This window comes from Colossoma macropomum, unplaced genomic scaffold (assembly GCF_904425465.1).
Source record: "Colossoma macropomum unplaced genomic scaffold, Colossoma_macropomum, whole genome shotgun sequence".
In the NCBI taxonomy this organism is placed as follows: Eukaryota; Metazoa; Chordata; class Actinopteri; order Characiformes; family Serrasalmidae; genus Colossoma; species Colossoma macropomum.
Genome location: NW_023494791.1, coordinates 1,176,841 through 1,202,242, shown reverse-complemented (window position 1 = coordinate 1,202,242; position 25,402 = coordinate 1,176,841). Strand labels below are relative to the sequence as shown.

The following is a 25,402-nucleotide window of genomic DNA, read 5'->3' as shown; positions in this document are numbered from 1 at the left end:
GGTGAGCCGCCCAGACAGCTGTGTCTTCAGCGGACCAACAGTGGCCCACTATCCTCTCACTATTAGGTTGGCTAAGTGCTAACAGGCTAATAGCTACACATACACCATCCACCACAACACATGCCTAAATCCGTATGTCACTCCAACTTGAGTCTCTCGGTGTGCTCTCAGATTCATTATCCTCTAAATGGGTGTTACTTGTTTTAGGGCCACTGTTGATAAAAATAAAAATAGCAGACTTCAAGAATGAAGTCATAATATTTCGAGAATAAAGTCATAATTTTTCAAGAAGAAAGTTGTAATATTTAGAGAGAAAAAGTCGTACTATTTTAAGAAAAAAGTCATACTATTCGGAGAAAAAAATTCTTAATATTTCGAGAAAAGTCATACTATTTAGATGATAAAGGGGGCTAACTGTGTTGGGGTCTCGGTTGCTCTCCTGACGCCGGAGCTCCACTCTCTCCTGTCTCTCTGTGGATCATTTTGATCATCATTCTCACTGTCTGTGAAACTTCATGCCCTCTTTGAATGGGGGGAGATGGAGCCCCGATAGCCGTGTAGACGACCCTGCCTGAGATTCTCCTTCAACAACACAGACAGACAGTTTCCTCCGAGTCCGTCTGGCTCTTTATTCTAGATAAACACAGTTTCCTGCTCAGCTGTTTCAGCCGGTTCTTACACTAATAACAGGCTGGTGCTGATGTGCAGGAGAGACAGGGAGTCTGAGTGTTTCTTTATGGGTGAATCGATATGAAAGTAGAGCTCCACCAACTCACCGCCCCTCATTTAACACGAGGAGGTGCTGCTTCCCTTCGCAAAGCCTTTGGCCACGATATTGCGGCCTTTCCTGGTATTAATGCCACTGTAATGTCGAAATTCTACGACTTCTTTCTCAAAAAAGTGTGACTTATTTTCTTGAAATATTACGACAGAATCTTTATATAACATATATATTCAACATACAGTACTGTTGAAAAGTCAGCGACCGTTTCATTAATTTAACTTCCAGTCAAAACAGCCATTAAGTACAAGTTATTCCGTTTTCAGCGTCAGGAAAAAAAAGGAGAAAATACAAACTAAATCTACTCTCAGCTGTGTGAGTCAGTGAGTCACTCTTCTCTTTTATTCCAGCTTCCATTCTTTTCAGGAGACTCGCTTTCAGTTCCTCAAAGAATCTGCAGACACACCTCCAAAGTTCAGTCTTAAGGCCTCAGCGTGTGTGAAGCCGAAAGCGCTTTCGCGAGTTTGCAACCTCACATACTTTCTGCAGTTTGTGTCGCGGATGCTCCGTGTCACTATGGCATTTTATGATCAGTTTCATGACTGCTGGAAAACGATTCTTTCACTGTTCTAAATATGGCGACGTTTGAGTACAGAATAGCGCCACCATTTAAGGTGGAGCGGGAAAATTTGAACAAGAAGCTGGTGAATAGAAAGCCAACTTCAGCTCGTCCTGTTGTGAACCTAAATATAAGACAAGCTGTATGTTTTGGTGCTCAGTGCTAGTTAGTACTACCGAATAATAGACTTAATATCTTACGTTTAGGAGATCTTCACTGTTTATTTAACAAAAGCGAGTTTCACAGTGAAACATTAGTGTGTCTGCCGAAGCTCCTCAAAGTTGTCCATCGTTGTTTAATGGCAAGCCTCTTTTTTACCGATCTATCAGAGGCTTTGTCGCGTAGCGTCTTCGTTCATGGAGTTCGCCCAGCTGCCGGCGTACAAAGCCTCACGCGACGTCTCCAGTTGTTCCTTTTCTCCGCAATTACATCATATTGTTCGCTGAAGCCAGACGAACATCGTCTCCACAAGAAGTCTGCTGAGGCCTACACAACACATTCAGTGATGCTGAGGTCTGGACTTTGGGGTGGTCAGTCTATTGTTCTGAGAACAACAGCAGCTTCTTTGTTTGATAGTTACACCAAGATCTTCTCATCAGTGTGCTTGGGGTTGTTATCTTGTGAAATCAGACGTTTCTCAGAGATTATTGCATGATGTATGCAGATTGTTTTTGTATGTATTAACGTTCATGATGCCTTCGGTCAAAATGACCGACTCCAGATGTTGTTATACGTCCCCAAACTTGCACTGATCCTCCACCGTGCTTGACTGATGTTTGACACGGTTTGAAGAGTCTATCATGGCTTTGATGGAGGACACAAAGCCTTCTGTTACTTCCAAAGATCTCAAATTTGGACTTGTTCCAGATCTCAGATCTAGTCCAATTTCTTGGTGAGTGCTGTTTATCTGATGGGGGCAGTTTTGGTGTCCACCAGCTCTTCCAGGTGGTTGTTAGGAGCCCCATTTTCTCTGTATTTTTTAAACTACAGTTTTGGAAACTCTTCTTCCTCATGCAAGTGGATTATCTTGCATCTAATCTCCTCAGAAATATCTCTGACTTTTGCACAGTACTGTATCAAACCCAGATGTTTAAGGCATCAAAAAAGAGGAGAATAAATAACATTGAATAGCACAATAATATACAAGAACCTCTCGGGTTTGACAGATACAAAACCAAAGGCACTCCTACAAGCAAGCCTTTGACGATAGACTGAAATATTAAGACATTTTGAGAGATCCATCTACTGTATCTACACGAAGATTTATGTTTAAATGGGTGAGAGGGATTTCAAAGCAAAGCAGGCAGTGCAGGACAGGTCCCTGTCATAAAGGGAAATGAAGGAAAGCCTCCAAGAGATTTACTATCTGGACTTTGGGGAACAGCAATCAAAAGCTACTAGAGGGTTTCAAGCCAGTATTACTGTCAGCAGAGCTCTGTCTTCAGGCAGTGCATTTACAGCAGCAGCAATCCCTGAAGCGACGTGAGATGCAAACCAATCATAATTAGGGCTAAGCACTGAAATTCGTTTTCCAAAAGCTCTTACCTGGCACTGAATGATCTTTAAAAATTTGACATGTATATCTGATGCCAGTTAAGACAAAGGGTCCATGGCTCAGTGCAAAAATGTCACTCTAGCAAACACTATCACTTTTAATACACTGTAAGTCTAAAAGTTTAGGTTTTTAAACATTTCATTCATTTAATTTCCAGTCAAAACAGCCATTAAGTACAAGCTGTTCGTTTTTCACGAGATGTGTGTGAGGATTCGACATTAGATAATCCACTTCTATAAGGAAGGAAAAAGTCAAACAAAAAAAAGGAGTTTCCAAAACTGGAGTTAAAAAATTTGTAAAAGCTACAGAGAAAATGGGGCTCCTAACAACCACAGAGGGCTTGACAATTTGGGAAAAAATATCTAACTGCGATTTTTCTAACCAATACTGAGATTTTAAATATTGCAATTTGAAATGTGATTGTTTTCTATAAATTAAAGGCCTGTTTTTTTGGCCATGAAGACCAGAATATGCATTTTCAGTCTGAGTTGATGCTTCAATGCAGAATGCAGTACACCAGGCTGCCAGTTAGTTTACCATGATAACACAATATCATCACAATAATGATAAAATATCGTCATATTGTTCACCTCTACATGGATGTTTGGTTGCGTTTGTTTTAACACATTTACAGGCAGATCACAAGCTCCATCTTTTTAAAGCTTAAGAAAACAGTGTTAATAATACAGACTTTAAACTGCTGCTCTGACGATTTGAAAACTGCACTCTGTCAGACTGTGATTTTGATACAAAGCGATTAATCGTTTAGCCCTACGACCACCTGGAAGAGCTGGTCGACCCCAAAACTGCCCCCATCAGATAAACAGCACTTAAAGCTTTCATCTCTGAGAGAGAAGAGAAAATCAAGCTGATCAGATCTGAAAACATCCACAGGTGTTTCTGTCCATCCTTCCACTGTGAGAAGACGACTCAGCGCTGTGGGTCTGAAAGGATGTGTAGCTGATCAAGAAGAACCTCACTGAGAAAAGGAGACGGACACATCAAACAAAGAAGCTGAACGATGGACTGACCACCCCAGAGTCCAGACCTCAACACCACTGAATGTGTTTGATTACTTCAGAAAACCATCAACCAGCTTCTAAGACTGAACTTCTCCTGAACAGAATGGAAGCTGGAATAAAGGGAAAGAGTGACTCACTGACTCACACAGCTGAGAGTAGAGTTAGCTGTTGAGGCTTCTGTGTGATTTTCTGTTAAATGTGTTTGTTTTCCTGACGCTGACAAATGAACAGCTTGTACTAAATGACTGTTCTGCCTGGAAATGAAATAACTTGTGCACAGGACTGTATATCAACCCTAATGAACCATAAAAACAAACCGAATTAATCTCTGCCAAGATGACCGAACTTTTTATTGCATAAGAAACGACTCCTCGTAGCTCTCGTCCCATCATCATCATACCTTTAAACCACACGGCACAGGAAGTGAGACAGATAATCAGCCAATTTAACCACTTTACCATAAAGACAATTAAACTGTTCATCAGAATTATTTACATGGCAATTAATCAACAGCAAAAATCACACGACCGTAAATGGGAATGGTTTATTTAGAACCATGAGTTCTGTATGGAATCATTTCATGCTTATATGGTTCTTTGCATGGTGAAATGGTTCTTCAGATTGATGGAGAATGTGTTGTATATTGTTCTGAAAAGGGTTCTACATAGCACCAAAAAGGGTTCTTCTATTGTTACGATGTCAAGCTTGCATACAATAGAAGAACCTATTTGTTGCTATGAAGAACCATCTACAACAAATTCTCCATCGATTTGAAGAACGCCTTCATAATGCAAAGAACTATTTAATGATGCAAAGGAGTCCTTGAATGTTCTTGGTTCTATACAGAACCATCTTTACTAAAGAACCGTTGAAGAACAATCTTTTTTAAGAGTGTAGATAGGGCTGTCACAATCATTAGCCTACATTTAGCTGATAATTAACCATCACATAAACAACTGCGAATAACAATTTAATTGTCTTTTTATTGTTTGTTGTTTGCAGTGATTAAATTACAAACTTATAGAGGACAAATTGGCCGATGAGCCTCCTTACCCCCTAGCTGTGTTTACTGTAGCTAACACTGTCGTATTACCACTCACACGAACGCCTACAGTTAAAAAGAATCATGTGTAGAGTTGATCAGAGCTGCAGGTTCTTCACCAGAGTGAAAATATAAACACTCATTCTGCCAGCATACATGCTAAAAATGTAAGAATTAGCTGCACAGCTCACAAATAAACAAACATTACTCAGCGCTGCTCTCTAAACATGTAAGACCACCAGGTTAGAAGCCCCATGGTGTGTCTCAAAGAACGTATCTACTGCTTTCTTTTATTTACGTTTATGTGCCTCAACCCAGCACACGCAATTCATATTTTGTGGGAAATGACTGCAGTCAGCTGCAATAACTGCAATTAGCTCAAATAACTGCAATTAGCTGATTTATGACCGGCCTACCTGTAGTGCTGTTAATTGAACAGCGTAATGATTTTCACTACGACGTCAACGTCAGGTTACCAAAAATATTCTGAAGCTATCACTGACTATTTTGATTTTTAATGTAATGTTTAATTTAATGATTCTCCATCTTTTAAAATGTTGAATTATCCTTCTATTTTCTGATTTGTGAAGCACTCTGAATGACCACAGTGCACAAAAGCTGCTCTATAAATAAACTTGCCTTGCCTATTGTAGAGGTCAGTCGACCATGAACACTCAAAGAAACTATGCATGATTAAAGGGTAATCTGCATCATGAAAAGGTTCTTCAGATTGATGGAGAATGTGCTGTAGACGGTTCTATATAGCACCAAAAACAGTCCATCTATGGTTAAAGCTTGACAGCATAACTGTACAAGAACTCTTTTTGGTGCTATTTACAACCATCTACAGCGCATTCTCCACCAGGCTGAAGAAGAACCATTTAACAATGCAAAAAAACTTTTAATCAAACAAAGGGTTCTTTGAGTGTCCATGGTTCTATGTAGAACCATTTTCTTTATAAAGAATCCTTGAAGAACCATGTTTTTTCAGAGTGTAGCAGAAAACAGAAAGTAATAATAACTGAAGACAGGAAAAAGGAAAGCAGCTCACAGAGCGGGACGTTATTCAGTTATCAGCCTCATCGATTCGTTACTGAACCAGCCTGGAGACACTGATCTGCTCCTTTTCCAGGGAAAAGTGGTTTAGCCGAACCAACATATGGAAAATTTTAAGTGCAACTAAAGACAAATTTCCTCTCGTAGGATCACTCATCTCGAGATCGCTCGGCAGGTTTGCTCCAGCTGTCTAGTGTCACAGCAACTCAACCAAGGTAATTACTGAATGTGAGCCAGCGCAAAAGGATGTATGAAGGGATTAGCTGAGGATAATACGCAAATCCTCCCGCCAGACAGGCCTCTCCATACGCAGCCACAGCACCTCGAGTGGAAACCGCCAGGATGCAGCTTCAAATGTTTTTTAAAAAAGTCAATTAGTGACACTACGATGGAAACAAAACAAAACAAAACAGCTAAATAAGCCAATTAAGAGGGATTTCTTAAAGGAACGATCCGGATAAAAACTCCAGTTTACACAATTTTCCATTTACCACACATGTAGTCATTCAGTCATTACTTATCTGTTGTCATGCTTAAAAAATGGTTCTTCAAGGGTTCTTTATTAAAGGCAATGGTTCTATATAGAACCATGAGTTCTATATAGAACCATTTGCATGCTTAAATGGTTCTCTGCATGGTGAAACAGTTCCTCATATTGATGGAGGGGTTTTAAAAAAGGTTCTTCTACTGTGACAAGCTTAACATCATAACAATTTTTGGTGCTATATAGAACCATTTTCAAAAAGGTTCTATGTAGAACCATTTACAACACATTCTCCATCAATCTTAAGAACCTTAAGAAAGTCCTTAAAAAAGTCAATTACTGACACTACAATGGAAACAAAACAAAAGAGCCAAATAAGCCAATTATGAGGGATTTCTTAAAGGAACGGTCCGGATAAAAAACTTTCTTTATTAAAGTTTATTAAAGTTTCTTTATTAAAGGCAATGGTTCTATTTAGAACCATGAGTTCTATATAGAACCATTTGCATGCTTAAATGGTTCTTTGTATGGTGAAACAGGTCTTCAGATTGTTGGAGGGGTTCTAAAAAAAAAACAAAAAAAAAAGGTTCTTCTATTGTGACAAGCTTGACATCCTAACAATTTTTGGTACTATATAGAACCGTTTTCAAAAAGGTTCTATATACAACACATTCTCCATCAATTTTAAGAACCATTTCACCATGCAAAGAATAATTTAAGAATTAAATGGTTCAATGCAGGACTCAGGGCTCTAAATAGAACCCTTGCCTTTACTAAAGAACCCGGAGCTTTATGTCTAATGTTGCTAGAAGTCAATAGTCACCCAAATCTATCGACCCAAATAAACTCAGATGAGCAAAAACACAATAAAAAGAAAACAAAAAGATTAGTTTTAAAAAAGTATTTGATAGTTTGTGGGATAGTCTGAAGATCTGGTTCCATGGGTTTGTTAAGCACCTGATTTAATATAATGACGCATTGATTAGACCAGATTAAGTTAAGTGACCCTTATTACACATACACTAGGGGGCAGTGAGCACACTTGTCCAGAGCGGTGGGCAGCCCTATCCACAGCGCCCAGGGAGCAGTTGGGGGTTAGGTGTTTTGCTCAAGGGCACTTCAGTCACGTACTGTCAGCTCAGGGAATCAAACGGGCGACCTTCCGGTCACAGGGCTGGTTCCCTGACCTCCAGCCCCTGACTGCCCACCAGATACTGGATGATAACTACAAATAATACTGGGCTTCCTCGAGGAAAAGGCATGAAATTTTTAAATGATTATAAGAGAACACTGTCATACATAAAATCACAATTTACTGTTTAATTATTAATGTTATTTGTATTAATTGTAATATTAATGTTTTCTGAGCATATAAACACCTAAACCTCTCAGTGCCCAAAACGTTTGATCACTGTATAAGTGCAAAAACAGAAAGATAGAACTCGGGAATGTAATGAAATATGCCTGTGTTACATAAATTCAGCATAACACTTGTTGTATTAAGTGTTTGCATGCAGTGTTCAGCTACACGGTGAAGCTTTGTTCATGTTTGTTCATTTTATTTTATTTTTTTGGGTAAAAGCTCCCCTCAAATTAACAAAACATGTGTTTTATGATCATACACATGAAATGTTAGCCAACTGTGTCTGAACACATCAGAATTAGACCTCCGCATTTAACCCATCCGTGCAGTGAAACACCACATACACACTAGTGAACACACACACACCGGGGGGCAGTGAGCACACTTGCTGGTGGGCAGCCCTATCCACGGCGCCCGGGGAGCAGTTGGGGGTTAGGTGCCTTGCTCAAGGGCACTTCAGTCACGTACTGTCAGCTGAGGGGATTGAACCGGCGACCTTCCGGGCACAAGGCTGGTTACCTAACCTCCAGCCCACGACTGCCCCCTCTTGCCATATGCTTACAATTTACTGCTGAAAGCCAAAAATCTTAGATGCATTTTGTATTTTTTAATAAAAATAATTTTTACAGAGCAGATCACTGAAGACACGCCATCTGTTTACAGTTTATAGCCCAGATTTGTGGAAAAATGGGTCGACTTTCGGTAGAAAAAAAAAATGTAAATTCAGCTTCTTTTAATAAAAACTTGTAAAATCATATCACCCATCTATTTGACTGGAAAGAAGACAATTACAGCTCTCATATGACACCCACCCTTTGAATGCAGCTTATGAAATATGAAAATTATGAAGAATATGACAAAGTGCGTTTTGGAACCACCGGTGGTCTCAAGGAGTTGAAAAGGTTAAGGATATATTTACAGAAAGATTTGGGTGACTAGTGACTTCAAGTGTTTGTTTGTTTAGTCTTGTAGCTCCAGTTCAAAACAGAAGAAGCAAAATTCAGACACCAAACATGTTAGTAAGTGGGAAAGTGTGCAAATCTGATTTTTTAATTTGTTTTTCTATTTCTAATTCCATGTAATACACCGTGGTCAACATTCTTAAGATTCCTGTTAAGTAAAACATCAAAATACTGCTTTAATCTCACCACCTGCCAAACCAGCCAGGTTAAAAAGAACAAAGCTTCTTGAGGGAGAACAGCAAAACACACATACATACATATTCATAACTGAGGAACATCTGAGTCCACTAATATGAGTAGACTAGCAAGGCTGAGAGGAGTTCAGACACCAAACTAGGGAATTATCGCAGTACAGAGGGAGACCATCCATTCCTCGAGATGCCAACGGGGAACCATTTAGAATAAACAATCAAGGGACAAAGTGCAGAGAGCACACAAGCAACTGATACAAAAAGAAGACTGCAAGGATCAGATCAGGGATGCCCGACTCCAGCCTTGGAAAACGTGAGTCCGGCACAGTTTGGCGATTTCCACGATTAAACACGCACATCAGTTAATTATCTGGTTTAGTAGAAATGCATTAGTAGCGTTAGAGCATAGAAACTGAATACAGACCTCAGTTCCAAAAAGAGGAGACAGTGTATAAAACGCAAACTAACACAGAAAACAGTGATTTGTAATTACACGTGTGTTTAAACAGCACAAAGACACAATATTTAATGTTTTATCTTGTCAAATTCATACATTTTTGCAAATATAAACTAATTCTGAAACTTACGCTTGCAGCATGTTTCAAAAAAGTCAGGACATTTTAAGACCAGGAATGTTGTAAAATGTTCAAAAACATCTTAAAACAGGAGACGCAATGATGCTTGGATAACAAAAAGAGCATCCAAGAAAGCAGCGAAGACGAGTCGAGGCTCAACACTGTGACATAAAATGTGTCAGGGTCAAATCCAACAGTTTAAAAATAACAATCCACAATGAGCGATTGAGGATTTCTAGAGCGCATAATATAATATAAAAATATACAGAGAATCCAGAAATATCTCTCTGCGTAAAGGACAAGACTGTACTATGCACAGTGGAAGGCATATGACAACGTCCAGAAACGCCGCCGACTTCTCTGGGCTCAAGCGCATCTGAAACGGACTGATGCTCAGTGTGAACATGTATTGTGGTCTGACAAGATTGTTTATGGTAGTAGTGGTCATTGTGTTCTTTGGGCCAAAGAAGGAAAGGACCATCCAGATCGTTACCAGCATAAAGTTCAAAATCCAGCATCTGTCATGGTGTTGGGAGGAGGGGTATTAGAGGGTAACCTGCACATCTGTGAAAGTACCTTTAACACAAAGATGCCTACACATTTTGGTGCAGAACATTGTAGCTGTCGGGGCAAAACCTTGCATCTCTATTTTTCTCGTTTTTCATTTTTTGTCATGGTTTGAAAAATGCAGTTGTCCTTTATGTTGTGTCAAAATTTTATTATGAATGAACCAACAGAAATGATCTAAGAGTACTTGGAAAAATTAGTTTTCCATTAAAAGTTCAGAACATTGGGCCTCATTCTCCAACCGCCCTTGAGAAGAAATTTCTTCTTAAAACCCGCTTATGCAGTTTTCACAAAGACGCTCATTCATCAATGTTCTCTTATGTGGGATTTGTTCTTAGGTAAGAACAGAATCTACACACACTCAAGAGCACAAAGGTGAGAACAGCTCTGCGCTTTAAGAACACGTCATGAATCTGACGGAGACCTTTTCTTAGGTCCTTTCTCAAGAACAGATTTAGGAAAAAATAAGAAGCTATTGGAGAATGAGGGCCCACTTTCCCTTGTCCTGTAAAGTTAAGTTTTTGGAGGTACGAGGTTTGGTTCCGAGGGCCACGATATGCTGCCTTCTAGACTTTTCAGGGACGTCCATGCTTATTTCAACATGACAACACCAAGAAACATCCTGTATGTGTTACAACAGCATGGCTGCGTGATCAGAGAGTGCGGGTGCTAGACTGACCTGCCTGCAGTCCAGAACTGTCTCCCAATGAAACGTGTGCCCTGTAAGTTTGCGCAGCTGCTCATATAACAGAAGAATAGCAAAAATAACGCTTTCAAAACTGGATCAGTTTGTGTTTTCAGTCCCCAAACAATTAGCAAGTGCGGTTAAAAGGAAAGGTGATGTAATACAGTGGTGAACAAGTTCCTGTCCCAACATTTTTTGTAACATGCTGCAAGCATCATATTTGTAATGAGCGTATATTTGCAAAGAAGTTCATAAGGTAAAACATCAAATATCCACCACCTCCACACGGTGAGAGGCAGATGACGTGTATCTCAGCCCCTCTTCATAGGCTCATAACTCCGGATGTGAGTCTCGTATGATCTCGAGATAAGATGGAATGGAAAGGGCGACTCTACAGATTCAGGAAGTGTCTGAACTGGATTTCTGAGCTGGATCATCACAAAGATACAGACACAGATATAGAAACAGAGAATTTGACGTGCGGACGAGTTCACTGACCCCAGAGGGTTAAGTATCATGATGGACTACTTTTTCCATATTTTCCATAAGGTAAAACATCAAATATCATGTTTTTGTACTGTTCAGTTTAATACAGGTCAATGAGAAGTTACGAATCACTACTTTCTGGTCATATTTGCGTTCCACCTCCTGTTTCAACTTTTTTTGGAACTGAGATTGGTGGAATAGAAATGCACCAAACTACACCAGCACTCCCGCCCTGCAGGACCACAGCTGAGCACCCCTGGATTAGATGCAAGAGTTAAGGGTGAAATGCCTTTGAGTTATAGCGAGGGAACTGGAGAGGAACATGAGGTTGTGGAAGGTTGCAAGCAGAAGTTGGCTAGAACTACACACACATCCTCTAGCCCAAAACCCCCAAAGGCATTGCATAAACAGGGTGAAGGAGGAAGAGGCAGCAGGTCTGGGGGGCTTAGGTGGGGCGGGAAGAGGAGGCGATGTGTGAGGATGGACTCACCGCACTGGGCACCTGGGCCGCTTTGGGTCGTTTTGAATGGTCCAGAGCAAAGATAGTATATTCAGAGAGAAAAGCAGGCTCTGCTATCATCCCGGCCAGCAGCTGACCAACCCCCCCCCCACAAAATCAGCCAATGCATTAATGAGGGGGCCGGGCAGTGAAGTGGGGGGGGAGAGGGAGACAGAGAGCAATGAGAAACATCACCAGGAGTGAAATAAACGAGTGAGAGGGCATGACTGTGACAAATAAGAGTAGAAGCAAGAAAAGAGAGATAGACAAAGATGAGACACTCAACCTGAGGTTTTGGGTTTACGCTGTTTGATGTCCCTTTCCACACAATCTGATCTAGAACCTTTAATGAGGAACTCTTCTGTTTGCTTTGAGCTCCATTCAAATAAGTACAGGCTTAAGCATGTGCAGCAAAGAACGGGGCAAAACCAAGCCAAATAATTTTACACATCTCACTTACAGTGGAAAACATAAACTTTGTTTGCCGCTTTTGCTGTTTATAAACAATTTAGCCAAAAGTGAGTGAGCGCAAATGATACAACTTGCCCCACAGGCAGGATTAACTCTAACAGACAGTAACAGTCTCTAAAACATCTAGTAAATCAGTGCAAACACAATCAATTCAATAGAGTTCTGTGGACTTGCTCACAGGCGCCCTCTAGTGTTTTGCAGTCTTGTTTTGTAGGAGTGGGAAATGTAATAATAACTTATTGTTACAGAGAGAATTGTTATTAGTATGTTATTATGGCAAAAATCTAATATCACAATACTTCAAGAAATTTTCACAATGCTTGACATGTCCCGATATTTAGTTTTCAGACATCTGATCAGAATAAAGAGAAATGAACTTGTAGTGCCACATTTATAACTGCTGAAATCCAATAACGATTGTATTACTGTGTAAACGTTTAAACACACTTGTTAAATGTGACCCTACTTGCATGTTGTTATTGTGTTTCAAAATATTGTGATGCATATCGTGCATTGTAAAAATCGTTTTAACCCTCTGGGCTCTGGCGTTGTTCTTTCGATTTGTGCGTTTCTTCTTAAACTCTCCTTTAAAGGCTCTTCATATAACATGATCCTCATATGTTTCATATCTAAATGCTCCGTTATCTTCATCACTACTTTCCAAAACCGCTGCAGCAGCTTCAGCAGCTGTAAACTCTCTGCACGCCGTTTCACATGAGTCTCCGATGTGGACTGAATGAAGAATGAAGTGTTTCCGGCGTGATGGTCAGTCCTTAGTGATTTCCTGAGTGTCCATTGGTCAGTTTCACACAGAATGTAGACAGACACACCAATCCACCAGTTCCACACGGTGAAAGGCAGATGACGTGTATCTCAGCCCCTCTTCATAGGCTCATAACTCCGGATGTGAGTCTCGTATGATCTCGTGATAAGATGGAATGGAAAGGGCGACTCTACAGATTCAGGAAGTGTTTGAACTGGATTTCTGAGCTGGATCATCACAAATGATGAGAATTTGATTTACGGGCGAGTTTGTGGACTCCAGAGGGTTAATTATCATGATGCAATACTTTTTCCATATTGCCCATCCCTAATGTTTTGGTATAATGGGAGAAATAGTGTCTATAAATTTAAAAATCTACAACTTTATATATAATATAATAATACAGTAAGATGCATTATATTATATAATAATATAACAATATAAATATGATCTATATGTAATAAATAAGTAAATACATGAATCTATAAATCTAATATATTACAGCCACCAAGAAGAGATTATAATAATATACTTCAAGAGTTCTTTAGTAAAGAACATGGTTCTATATAGAACCACGAACACTCAAAGATAATAAAAGGGTTCTCCGATAGTTACGATGTCAAGCCTGTAACAATAGAACAAACGTTCTGTGCTATAAAGAACCCTTTTTAAAAAAACAGCACATTCGCCATCAGTCTGAAGAACCATTTAATGATCCAAAAAACCCTGCATGAATGCAAAGAATCATGCAAAGAGTATAGAACCATTTTCCTTTCCGAGGAACCCTTGAAGAACAATTTTTTTTAAGAATTCTGCACAGCTCGCTAATTAGAACCACTAATGATGAAAAACGTTCAATCTTCAGGGTGAATCTGGAGAAACATCTGGCGCACTGCTGTCAAAATCCACAGATGATGTTGCTATGGGAACATAAGAACATGACTGAAAGCACTGGAACCTGTTTAACTACGTAAAATATTCATTTTATTCAATATTCATATTTGTTGCACTCATACTTTCCGGTTTGTGCCCCGCTCTCCGCTACACGCTTTTATCAGGGTAAATAAGGAGGACATCAAAAAGGTAAACTGAGCCGATGTGTGAGATGACGTGGAACCGAATCTTTATGGAAAGCTCCAGAAGAAGAGACAGGCAGAATAACCTCAGCTTTACACCCTTTACTCATCGTCACACTACGACTCTGATTCCTTACGTTCAGGCTAGACTATCAGCTGAGGAGAGATTTCAGAAAAAGCAGAAAAATCAGCGCTTTGAGGTTAGAGGTGATTGAGTTGCTTTAGGGTTCTGCAATCTAGTTCCCTGCTAGAACATGAAAGGGACAAAAAAAAAAGAGAAATTACTATCCGGAGGCTGTTAATCACACTTCTTCCTGTTTCCTATTCCGAGGGAGCTTCGCTGTCACAACATAGAAAAGTCAAAACAATAAGATGCAGTAAAATCTTCACTTAGGCACTTCAAAACATGGATCTTCAAGGGTTCTTTAGCAAAGAAAATGATTCTATATAGAACCATGAACACTCAGAGAACCCTTTGCATGATTAAAGGGTTCTCTGCATGGTGAAATGGTTCTTCAGATTGATGGAGAATGTGCTGTATATGGCTCTTTATAGCACTAAAAAGGGTTCTTCTATGGTTACAAGCTTCGTCACATCGTCACAATACAAGAACCCTTTTGGGGCTATATAGAACCCTTTCCAAAAAGGTTCTATGAAGAACCATGTACAGCACATTCACTATCAATCTGAAGAAGGTGCTATATATAACCTTTTTGAAAAAGGTTCTATATAGCACCAAAGGGTGTTCTTCTATTGTTACAAGCTTGATATCGTCACTATAGCGGAACCTTTTTTGGCGCTGTCTAGAAGCCTTTTCAAAAAGGTTCTACATAGAACCATCTACAATGCATTCTCCACCAATTTGAAGAAGGGTTCTATATAAAACCTTTTTGAAAAGGGTTCCACAAAGCTCCAAAAAGGGTTCTTCTATTGTTACAAGCTTGACATCGTCAAAATACAAGAACCCTTTTTGGTGCTACAAACAATCTTTTTCAAAAAGGTTCTATATAGAACCATCTACAGCACATTCTCCATCAATCTGAAGAACACTTTCACGTGGCAAAGAACCCCTTAATCATGCAAAGGGTTCTCTGAGTGATCATGGTTCTATACAGAACCATTTTCTTTGCTAAAGAACCCTTGAAGAACCATCTTTTAGAGTGTACGCACCATCATGCAGTCACAACTGACAAGTTTCCTTCAAAATGTACATTCAGCTAAATAAGCTGAAAAGCAGGAATTGAGAGTCGATGAAACGTTTATCATTACCAAAGCTGTCTGTAAGGACTAGATAACAAAAGAACCTGCTATTTCCTTTATCTGATTAAGAGACTCCAGCTATTCAAGCACAGCTCGTTACTTTACGCTAGAGGAGACCCCAAATCTGGATTAATGTGAAAGACCATCCAGATTAAGCATCGTGATCACCTCCTTAACCTACTGCACAGATTTCATCCGATTATGACATTTGTGAGCTTTTATGTACCAAAACCATCATAATTACCATTTTCTAAACTCTCTTTATCTCTTTAATTTTAAAGATTCAGTATTCAAAGTATGAAAAACACAAACATATAGTGAGTAATATTTATTGCACTACTGAATTTGCTCTGATTTAAAAGCTGCTCTTTTTTGGCCTTCTTGTCCCCTGAATTCTTCTTGTCCATGTTAGGTTTCATAATTAATATTTAAATATTAAATTACCTGCTTTGTCTTGACATATAAGGCTTTGTCCACACAGCAGGTAAAAGTGGCCCAAATCTGATCATTTTCTTCATATGTGACACAGGTGTGTGTCTGTGTGTCATTTTCAGTTTCGATTTGAGACGCTTTCATATGTGGTACTGAAATCTGATCTGTATCCGATATGTAGCGAAGCAACTCAGTCTACGTTCACATTACCAGGCTGAAGTGGCACAAATCCGATTTTTTGCCCTAATGTGACTCTGATGTTTTCAGAGCTGGCTGGACACGCAAATCTGATCTTTTCTAATACAACAGACCCGCTTTCATATGTGGTCCTAGATCGGATACGTATCCGATTTGTGGCCATGCGACCTTAATGTGACGCTCAGATCAGAACTCGTATGCTTTTTTCCACTGCGCCATCATTCAGCGTTACCATGGCAGCAGCGCCGAACAGAAGTTAAAGCCTGTAAACGGTGGAAAAGCAGCTCATCTCACCTTTTTCTCCTTCGTCTCGCTCTAATAATGAAGCTGAGAGCTGATCAGAGTTAATTATCTTCTCAGCGAAGCTCGTTCTGCTCGTTAGTTTGTGCTGATGATGAACGTGATTCGTTCACGTGACGTTACTGAGTAGGATGAGCTCATGAGGGTCATTTCAGGACGCCGGTTCACATTAATGACAGATTTGAGTCGCTTACCTAAACGAGTGTGAACCATCGAGTCAGAGAGATCGGATTTGAGCAAAAAATCATGAGGCTTGTAATGTGAACGTAGCTTTAGTCTGAACAGCCAGATCAGAAATCACGCAGCTTCTGCGTCAGTCCAACTCGGAGTTTAGCTCCGCCCACTCACGCTGAAGTTATAAGGAGTGTTTCAGTGTGAACTGCTTCTGAACAAGCACAATAGAGGCCAGCCAATCAGAACAGAGCTCATTTACATAGATAAATCTTAAAGACACATTAACAGAAACAGCCTGCTTAATTCTAAGGGATCAAAACAGGCTGGAAAATAATCACGCAGGAATTAATTGACTGATTTTAGTAAATAAAAACGCATAAATGTCATAAACGGATTGTAAATGGGACAAAAACACATTACAAAAAAGCCCTTTAATAAACGCTGATCAGCTTCGCATTTAGCGGAACGATTTATGATGAGTTTTGTATTATCTCCAAAATATTAAATAGCATAATGTTATTAAATACGGCTGATGTAATAGAGGCACTTCCACATGATATCCTAGTTCTTGTTTACTATTATTATTATTACTGCTATTATTATCATTTAATTACTTTTTAATGAAGTCTGTATGTTTTGGGTTCTTCTCTTCTCAAAACCTAGAAGCACTTTTAGTAAATATAACTGTTAGATCAGACAATCTGCACAGATCTGCACCAGATTTGTTTTACTCAAACATATCAACCGTCTTCAGGATATATGGGCAGGTAAATCCTTTGAGATGAACAGAGTGTGGAAGAGCTCTGCTGGAGAACAAACCTTGAAAAGCAGCATTTACAACAATGCAAACAGCAGTTTGGTCATTAACGGTGTAAACTCAGTGCACTCAGTGTAAAATTGCATAATAAAAACCAAAGGAGATTATAAGTCCTTACCTCTCTGTCACTCGGGGTGGGCGAGGCATCCAGGTGCAGGCCAGGTGGTTGACCACGCCTCTCACCTGAGCTCACCTAGTGAGGGATAATTAAGCATTCATCAACGTGTCAAAACCAGACAGGAAAATCAGGCAGGAACAGTCTAACTAAAAATAGCTTTTAAAGGGGAATTCCACTGATTTTTCAAATTTCTGCACCATTTAATTGTTAACAGATGATAAGATTCACAGATGTGCATTAATGGACTGACATAAGTCCACGATGCGATTGCCCTGATTAAAAGAGTGCGCAATTAGAGTAAAATCTGATTTATATACATATATTGTCCATTTTATCAGCTCCACTTACTATATAGGTGCACTTCGTAGTTCTACAGTTACAGACTGTAGTCCATCTGTTTCTCTGATACTTTGTTAGCCCCCTTTTACCCTGTTCTTCAGTGGTCAGGACCCCCATGGACCCTCACAGAGCAGGTACTATTTGGGTGGTGGATCATTCTCAGCACTGCAGGAACACTGATGTGGTGGTGGTGTGTTAGTGTGGATCAGACACAGCAGTGCTGTGGAGTTTTTAAACACTGTGTCCACTTACTGTCCACTCTATTACCTTGTCAGACCACTGATCGCAGCAGACGATAGCTCATCTGCTGCTGCACAGTTTGTGTTGGTCATCCTCTGGTCCTTCATCAGTGGTCACAGGACGCTGCCCACAGGACGCTGTTGGCTGGATATTTTTGGTTGGTGGACTATTCTCAGTCCAGCAGTGACACTGAGGTGTTTAAAAACTCCAGCAGCTCTGCTGTGTCTGATCCACTCAGACCAGCACAACACACACTAACACAAGGAGTGACAAACAAGGAGGTGGTCATAATGTTATGCCTGATGTTGGGGAAAGTAATAGTGCATTGTTTTTAAACATATCAAATTCAGAGCATTTCTCATTTACTAATTTTTATGGAAACCACTGTCAACAATCAAAACTAGGCATCTGAGCGCAGCCTATCGGAGTAAAGTGGGCAGGGAGGGGGCAGAGCTTAATGTAATGCTCATACCCTAGCTCATTATAAATCAATTATACACTCTAGATGTGATTTTTTGGTTTATTTTATTAGTGAGGGTGCGCTGAGTAAGTCTGATCTGAGTCAAATCAGCCTGTGCAGTATATACAGCTGTATGCAGAAGTTTGAACACCCCAGTCAGATTACATTTTGTTGATTTTTTAAGTGAATATAAGTTCAACAAATTCACCACAGGGACCACACTTTAATATTTTAACATAAAATCAAATGTGCCACGGCCTTGGTATGAATGTAATGTTATAAAATTTTATTACAGTGTGTTAAATTCAGTAAATAAACAGTAATTATGCATTAAAATGTGCAGAAGTGTGTCCTCTGTAGAGGATGTGTTCACATATGTTCACCAAACTTTTGCATACAACAGTAATTCGAGTTTTAAATCTTTTAAACATAAGAAAGATCAAAATTGAAAATTGGCATATTAACATTAGCATATGAACACAAGGCACACATTCAAGCACACCTTGTTACTGCTGTACTCAAAAATGTACTGGTTAAAATGGAAATTTGAATTTTGTGAGTGATTTGTGGAGAAACTCAGATTTATTGAGTTCTTTTCATCACAGTACAGGTGCACAGGTAACAATAATGACAATGACAACACAACAGCAGTACACACCTTAGACAGAGGAAAAACAGACATCACAGCTTTATGATGTTTACTGCACTGTCAATTTCTTTACACTGGTTATGATAGGAACCAGGGGTCCTGATGAACCTGTGTGTGTTTTTATACGTCACACCGATGCAGTGATAACTCCTCTTTGGGCACGACTTTGTCTCACAACCTAAACCTTCCCAAAACTTATCATAAAACAACGTCATAATGTTCTGAGAGGGAGCTTTTAGAGGTGGACGTCTGGTTCCTATCACCACCACTGTGAACAGTTCTGACTCAGTAAGTTTCTCTAGAACAGAGCGTTTCACACCAAACCACTCTGTTTACATCTTAACCACTTAATTATGCAGAAATTCTGAAAACCTGGTGTAATTTCCCTTTAAGAGCATCATGTTTCTACTTTAAAGGGGAATTTCAGCAATTTTCCAAAATTCCCCCATGTTTGAGATGTAAACAGAGCGATTCAGAGTGGTTTGGTGTGAAATGGTTCAGATGTCTTTACAGTGGTGGTGATAGGAACCAGGGGTCGCCATGACTACAACACAAATATGCAAACTACATGTCTTCTGAGTTTATATGGAATGTTGATGATGGGAAAATAGTGGAAAATCTGAAATAATAAGTTTTCTTTGGGGACTATTTTGCCTCACAGCACCCTGCATGTATCCCTCCACCATGAATGGAGTTTAAGTTCTCAAAACTATCCTAAAACAGTGTCTCAGTCATCAGGCAGTGAATTCATAACCATTTTATGTAGGAACTTTCTGTGAGGGAGCTTTTAGAGGTGGACGTCTGGTTCCCATCACCACCACTGTGAACAGTTCTGACTCGGTAAGTTTATCTAGAACGGAGCGTTTCACTCTCAACCACTCTGAACGAGTCTTTACATCTTAATCATTTGACTGTGCAGAAATTCTAAAAAGTCGGTGGAGTTCCCCTTTAAACAACGAAACTGCACAAAATGATGTGTTGAACGGGTCAAAACTGGATGATACATGTGTGGAATCTGTTGAATTATGCTTTAAAAGCTTGTTCTGGCAGAACCGGACGCTGGTTTGGGTTTTAATCCAGCCTGTCAAGCTGGTTTTCGCTTCGTTTGACATCTGGGTCTGTAAACTGAGCGTGACGTTCGCGGAAACAGCGAGCTGTCTTGTTGGTGTTGTGACAAGAAAGCGGTAAAAACGTGTGGAAAAGACGCTAAACAGACCAAAACAAACCCCTAAAGTAAGTTTTCCAACACGACCTTGCCGTTTTCTTTTAAATGTCACGTGAAAAGCTTGAGCAGATTCAAAACAAAGCGTCGCTAGCGACGATCTTTCCGTTCCACCTTAAATGGTGCAGCAGTTCCATTCGGGCGCCTCGGGCGCCCGAATGAAACTGCTGCACCATTTAAGGTGGAACGGAAAAATTCCAAAAAGGACCAAAACAAGCCAACTTCAGCTTGAGGTCTGGAATAAAAAGGGCTCATCGTTTCTAAATGATGAAGGAAAGAGTGATAAGACTGATAAACGATTAAATAAGCCCACTTTAACGCCTGTAGCCTTAAATGTTGTGCTACGAGCTAAGCTATCGAGCTACTAACCTGGGCCTGCTGTGGTGACTGGGCACTCCTTTGTGGTGACTGCTCCTCATTTATTTTCTGTTTCAGTTTTTTGAACATGATGGCCCTCAGTAAAGTGTCGCTTCTTGTGTGTTTTTATTATCTTAAGCTTTTGCGCCGCATCCAGGCGAACTGCGCTGTCAGTGTCCGCGGCTCCCAGCTTTGCCGTCTCCCATTTCTCGGGCAGGTAAAGCAGACACTGCGCAGATGCAGCCGACGTGGAGCAAAACCGAGCAGCTACAGCAGAGCAGGAGGCCCACACTTAAAGGGCCAGTACACCACATTTCAACATGGTTTATTTTCACCCCAGAGTAGGGGGGATTAGTGACTCTGGGACCCTAAGCAAAAGAAATGGGGTCTACGTTTTTAAATTAGTAGACTCAGGGCTCTTCCGTCCACACTGCAAAAAACATCTTAATGAAATAATAATTGAAAACACTGCAAAGACAACATATCAAATGTTGAAACTGAGACATGTTATTGTTTTTTGAAAAATATATGCCCATTTTGAATGTGATGCCAACAAGCCAACAACTATTATTAATGAAATGTAGGGTTTAAATGATTTTGCACATCATTGCATTTTGTTTTTATGTACTTTTTGCACAGCGTCCCAACTTTTCTGGAAATGAGGTTGTAATATTTCTCATTTTAAGGCAGTTGTAAGAATATTATACAATTGTTTATCTACCTGTAGACACAGTTTAACTAATTTCAGTTTTATTAAGTGAAAATTTCTCACTATGTTGGCACATAATTTAGCTTGTTTTAGGAAATAATGCCAAATCTGCCAAAAGAGTGAGATATTTACAAACAGAGTAATGTAGAAATTATTATTAGAGTATTATTAGAGTAATGTAATCTACATATAAAAAATCCTATCAACAGGCATATATACATATAGAAATATACAACAATCTGGAATAATAACTATAACCTGAGATAAAAAGGCAGTGCAGTAATAAATCTACAGGGAGGCGCAGGTAACAGCAGATAATGACAATACTGAATAAATATGTGCAGATATTGGTACTGAAATAAAGTGTCCAGGTGTGGAGTGTCCAGATGTGCAAGATGCGCGATAGGGGCTACAGAAAGTGCCATATGTACAGTAAGGTGTCCATATGTGCAGATGGATATGATAAACCTATGATTTAGCATGAGATTCAGATTCAGTCCTCATCTCTCCTCTTCCCTCTTCTCTCTTCTCTTCTGGCCCCCCTGATGGTTCTGGGGACAAAGGATCTCCTAAATCGGTTGGTTGAGCAGCTCTGTGACAGCAACCTGCCACTAAACATGCTCCTTATCTTATTACAGTTTGAGGATAATTAATAACTTGTAATGGATTGCCTTTTTTAGTAACTACCCCAAACTCTAGCTTTCTACACTATTAAAAAAGATGGTTCTTCAAGGGTTCTTTATTAAAGACAATGGTTCTATATAATCATGGACATTCAAAGAACCATTTGCATGCTTAAATGGTTCCTTGCATGGTGTCCAGATTGATTGAGAATGTGTTGTATATGGTTCTATGTAGCACCAAAAAGGGTTCTGCTATTGTTGCAATGTCAAGCTTGTAACTATAGAGGATCAATAGAAGAAACACATTTCTCACCACTGTAAAATGGTTCTGTATAGCACCAAATAGGGTTCTGCTATTGTTAGAGGAGCAAGTTTTTGGATCTATGTAGAGCCTTTTTCAAAAAGGTTCTATATAGAATCATATACAGCACATTCTCTATCAATCTGAAGAACGATTTCACCATGCAGAGAACCATTTAAGCATGCAAATGGTTCTATGAGTGTTCATGGTCCTGTATAGAAGTATTGTCTTTAGTAAAACTGAGAAAACGAGGTTAGCTTTTCTCTGCTGCCTTTGGATAATTTGACTTTCCCTCTCCACCCCCTGAAAACCTTCGCTCCATAATGTAGGTTATTGCTTTATTGCCTTGTTCATAACAGCCTTTCTGTATGCAGGTGTGTCATGATGTAACAGCATGGAAAAGTCCTTTATAACCATGACTGAGGGGTGAGGCTGCAGTGAATCTCCTGAAAATAATCACCACAGTCACAAATTACAGCTGTTTTTATAGTGAATATGTGTTTTTGAATAGGTTATTTAATGTACAGTATTGTAGTTTCATAGGGCCGTCAGCTCATGGGGCTCACTGTGCACTTTAATCATTTAATCAAATAACATTAATCCCCAAAGGGAAGTTAGAGTGTTTCAGCAGCATACATGCAAGACCAACGTATAAGTAAGGTAAAAATAATAAAATAGGAAAAGAAAATGTATATATATATAAATATGAGTTAATATATCTAATAATTCTCATTTTCATATAAATAATTAACATTTGAGGCGGCACGGTGACATAGGGGGTAGCACTGTCGCCTCACAGCAAGAAGGGCCTGGGTTCGGTTTCCCAGCCAGGCGACCAGAGTCCTCTCTGTGTGGAGTTTGCATGTTCTCCCCGTGTCTGTGACTGCTGGGATAGGCTCCAGCTCCCCCTGCGACCCAGAACGATAAGCAGCTTAGGAAATGTGTGTGTGTAATTTAAATTTCTATGTATAGTATTGTTAGTGTTATTATTATTATTATCATTATTATTATTATTATTATTATCATTGTTATTTGAGAATGTTGTAAGAATATTGTGAGATTTATATAACGTTTCTATAATTTTTAATTAAGTAAATTCATTAAGTGAAATTATGTCACTATATTTGCAGATCATTTTGTTTATTTTAAAAAATGTGCTTAAAACAAGCAAAATTTTCTGCCAGTATAGTGAAATAATTTGGTACCGAATAACACAGAAGTTGAGTAATGAGTCTCTAAGAAATTCTGGATCTTTGTCTCTTTTTAAAAAGAATCTTGAGACTTTTCTCTTCCAACGTGTTTTTCATGAATTTTGTTTTGTTGATTTCCTGTAAAGCATCTTGAGTTGACTTCATGAAAAGTATACTATATAAATAAAATGTATTAAAATCTTTTGAAAATGACCTTTTTCCAAGTAATTAGCAACCTGTGATGGATTACTGTTGAGTTATTGCCCCAACACTGGAGCTGTGTACACTGTCAATAACTCCAGTGTTATGTGCTCTGAATAAAACAAAGTTAGCTTTGGGAGCGAAGCTACACACACTTTCCTCTCCTCCTTCTGTTTGCATTTCTCTGCTGCGCTTGAATGACTTTAATTTTTCCTCACGACACCCAAAAGAAAATTAGAAACCATTCTACTCACTCAAACTGCTGATGATTTAATTTCTAATCAACTGTTTTAAAACACTTGTGGTATCAGATGTTTGGACCCCACTGCATGTGCTTTTTCATTGCTCTAGATGGCGCTGTGATCTGTGAGCAACCGTGCAGCAGCAGAAGCTCAGGCTGCCTGCAGTCTTGGCACATGGTTAAGAAAGATGGTTCTTCAGGGGTTCTTTAGTAAAGGCAACGGTTTAGAACCAAGATTTCTATACAGAACAATTTACGTGCTTAATTGGTTCTTTGCACGGTGAGGTGGTTCTTCAGCTTGATGGAAAATGTGTTAAATGTGGTTCTATATAGCACCAAAAAGGGTTCTGCTATTGTTACAGTCTTGACATTGTAACAGTAGAAGAACGCTTGTTGGTGCTATATAGAACCATTTTCAAGTTCTATATATAGAAAAGGTTCTAGATAGAAGCATATACAACACATTCTTCATCAATCTGAAGGACCTTTTCACCAGGCAAGGCACGCAAATAGTTCTAAATAGAATTTGGTTTGAAATAGAATGACTGCCTTTACTAAAGAACCCTTGAAGAACCATCCTTTTTAAGTGTGTAGAAGGAAAGCAAAGGCACCAGCAGAGTCAGTGCCGGACTTAATTAAGATCCAGAGTGTCCGAGTTATGGTGTCCCGTCCAACCAAACTCTGCTGTCAGAACACCCCCCAACACACGCATCACTTATGGGTCATTCTCCATTTGGAGTGGGAGTTTCAGGTGGATACATTTCTAAAAAATCAGTTTCTTTCATCCCAGAACTAAATCTTAATATGTCCATTAACATCTCCTATTATCATATATGCAGAAAGGAGCTTAATTCCAAACATATTTTAGTCACTGGTGTTGTATGAATATGGTGTAACACCAGTGACGGTGACTCCAGTGACATCCTGGTTAAAACTGAGGATTCTGTAAACTGGCTGGCTCACTGGTGGTTCAGGTGACATTGCGCAACTATTTAAAATCAGTAATAAAAACGATAATGTGGCATTATTGACAAAATTTGAATTACCCAGCCATCAAAGCACAAAAGACAGGGACAAATAGAATTTATGAGCTGCCTGATTAACAAAATGATTAATAAATTAATGAAATATAGCGAGTGTGTATCGCCTTCTCAGGCCTTGAGCTGCTTCCTCTCTGATGAGCCTCGACCCAAAGAAGCAGTTTAATAGAGCTGAAAATACTGTGTTACAATGTAACATAAGAGTCCTGATAACACCAGAGACCACAATCTCTGTGACAGATGAATTTTTAAATAAAATACATTTTTTTAAATGTAGTTCAACGTTATTGATATAAAAAGTAACATTAATCTGTGTTATAGAAATTTCTAAGTTAAACCTTTTAAAAATATTGTTTTATATTAAAAATGGTTTCTCAAATGTTGAAAATTGGTT

At 39.3% G+C, this 25,402-nt stretch overlaps 1 protein-coding gene across 3 annotated transcripts in view; it reads right to left on the bottom strand.

The window, feature by feature from the left end:
* golga4 (golgin A4) overlaps window positions 1–20,946 on the bottom strand; it is an 82,153-nt gene extending 61,207 nt beyond the window's left edge. For 2 of the 3 annotated variants that reach the window (XM_036573617.1, XM_036573618.1), the window contains exons 1-3: window positions 20,716–20,946; window positions 17,437–17,511; window positions 11,819–11,920 (exon numbers count right to left, since the gene is read on the bottom strand). In XM_036573617.1, the coding sequence (XP_036429510.1) occupies window positions 11,819–11,920; window positions 17,437–17,511; window positions 20,716–20,793 (255 nt within the window). In that variant the 5' untranslated portion in view covers window positions 20,794–20,946. The remainder of the gene's footprint in view (window positions 1–11,818; window positions 11,921–17,436; window positions 17,512–20,715) is intronic. The other variant, XM_036573619.1, reaches the window with a different exon arrangement.
* Between the last annotated feature and the right edge of the window lie 4,456 nt (window positions 20,947–25,402).